This window comes from Rhagoletis pomonella, unplaced genomic scaffold (assembly GCF_013731165.1).
Source record: "Rhagoletis pomonella isolate Grant_MI unplaced genomic scaffold, Rhpom_1.0 Rhpom_scaffold_01913, whole genome shotgun sequence".
In the NCBI taxonomy this organism is placed as follows: Eukaryota; Metazoa; Arthropoda; class Insecta; order Diptera; family Tephritidae; genus Rhagoletis; species Rhagoletis pomonella.
Window position 1 is genome coordinate 2,389 of NW_023460467.1, and position 2,363 is coordinate 4,751.

Below are 2,363 nucleotides of genomic sequence, written 5' to 3' on the forward strand. Positions count from 1 at the left end.
TTCCCTACGCAAAAATATTCAATGAAATTAAATTTAAAGTAAAATTTTTTTAAGTAGCATTTCAGAATAATTTACTAGGTCATTAATTAATTAACTAAATATTTAAAAAGTATGCTAAGCCAACTTCTGATTTTGCACCGATGAAAAATTCTTAGAGAAACCAAGGATGCTTTACTTTATTTCGGAGATTCTATAAATTTTTCACTTCACTTTTAAAGTCCACAAACTTTCACTTAGCATGAACGCTTTCTTAGCTTTTTTAATTGCTAAAAAATTTTATTTTATTGCTGTTAGGTTGCATTAAAATTTGTTGACCTTTCGTTTATGAGAAGATAAGCTTGCACTTCTTACACATTTTATTCGAAAAAAGTCAATCTTAATAGTGCCTTAAAAATTTAGTATCCTTTTTAGCGTGAGCTTGTGCTCTTGGCACATTTTTTTAGGATACTTTTCTTACATGTTTCACTTTTTTACACGTCTATAATTTGTATTAATCTTTAAGTTAGCGAGCTTTTGAGCTTTCAATTTTAATTTATGGAATATTATCATTGAATATTTTTATTGTCTCCTCTAATAAACATTTGAGAAATTCGAGTATTTAAGATTTCATTTTGTAATAAAGAGAGCTTTAATTTTTTTCAGTTTATGATTTCCTAAAAATCTTAATGAAACTTTGTAGTAACGCCTGGGCTTTGCACTTTCGTTTGTAGAAAGAAACACTTTTTCGACTCCTCTCTTTTGCTCTATTTTAAATTAAATTTTTGCGAACTCCTGAGCTTTACCTTGACAAGTAGATAAGCTTTCCTATGGGAAAAAAATTTCCCCAGACTGAAGGAATTCTTTCGATGATACGATTTTGCCCCCGCTCCCCCTTCCAATTTAAACTCAGTATTGTTAAATATTTTTTTTGATTTTTTTTTAGTAATTTGTTGCTGCATTTGCCTTCACTGTTCTATTATACCGTACAGCGGCCATTTGTAGTTGGCGCAGCGCATTTGCAGGCAACTCTCGTAAATCTCCAAATAGTTGCTATCCAAATGAAGTACCTCGAAACCGCGCCCGCAATCCAGTGATTTGTGTAGCTGCAACCTTGTGCGCTGCGTAAAATTCGCCCTACACCGTGTGCACATATGAACGCGGTCATCCGCTTCGGTGCGCAGGAAGCGATACAAGTTCGTGATCTCCAAAAGCTGCTGCAACTTGCCCTCCACACTCTGCAGCATAATATAGTGGGAGCCGCAGCCTTCTGTGTCCCACGGCCACCTCAAAATATTCGATTCGTCGTTTTCGCCACCGCCGCCGTTGATACGACACTTTCCTAGCTGATAAGGCACCGCGTACAGTTCTTGTGTGCGCGCGCATACGCGAAAGCAGTAAATATTTGCAGTGGCAGTTGCTTCAACGCTAAGCGCGTCTCTAGGCATTGCTGTAGCATGTTTTATGCGGTACTGTAACGGTAGTGTGGCGTCCGTCGCTAAAGTTGATGCTGACTCTCCACTTTTCGTGAGCGTCTCGCGACGCACGTGAATCTTTATGCGCTTCACGCAATATTCGGCGGCACGTGTTGGATAACGCACATACATATACGCCTCTATGCGCTCCAGCAACATGAGAAACAACATATCCACAGATTCGCCAATGTCTAAGTGATGCTCCAGCGCCAGTTCGCTGCTGTTAAACAGCAAGTCAGAGCCATTGTAGGCGCGCGTATGGAAGCCCAAGCGTACGTGTAGTCGGGAGACGCCATGAAAGAGCAGCCGAAGCAGCTGGGGGACGGCATTGATGCCGGCGTCGAGCAAAAATTCACTGGGATTCCTTATGCTTGTGCGCTCATTGCAAAGTATGAAAGTGTTGATGCGCCGCGCGGCTACTATTGCCAGCTGCGCGCGTTGTTCTGTGCTGCAAAGCGGTCGACTGATGTCATCAGAAATATCGAGCGCGCACGCAGTCACTGCCGGCTGCCAATGTTGCGAGTAGCAGGCGCGTATGTCACACGAGCTGCTACAAGCGTCGCATTCGTAAACTCGTCCACCCATATACCAGCGATGATGAAAGGTGCGCACGCTGCCTGCGATGCTAAAGGTGTAGCTGGAGCGAAAGTAAGGCATGGCGGTGTCCAGGTACTGTAGTCAGGTGTAGCAGCGGCGCGATTAAGACGAACAGACGAATGCGGAATTCTGTTTTTGTGCGCGTTATGGATTTTATGAGAACTGGGCATGAACTGAAGTAAACTAAGAAGAGGAACCGCGCTTTTATGCAGGCCGGACAGGAGCCAAGCAGGGCAGAGAGAGCAAGAGAGGTAGTAAAAGATAATACAAAATAATCATCGCCACTAATTACCTACTTAAGAGTTTGCAACGCTC

General features: G+C 42.4%; 1 protein-coding gene across 1 annotated transcript; it reads right to left on the minus strand.

Moving 5' to 3' along the window:
- Positions 1–944: 944 nt before the first annotated feature.
- Positions 945–2,108, minus strand: LOC118752861 (protein terminus-like). The gene has a single exon (XM_036487715.1). It carries the CDS (start codon positions 2,106–2,108, stop codon positions 945–947), a length of 1,164 nt encoding a protein of 387 aa, XP_036343608.1.
- Positions 2,109–2,363: the final 255 nt, after the last annotated feature.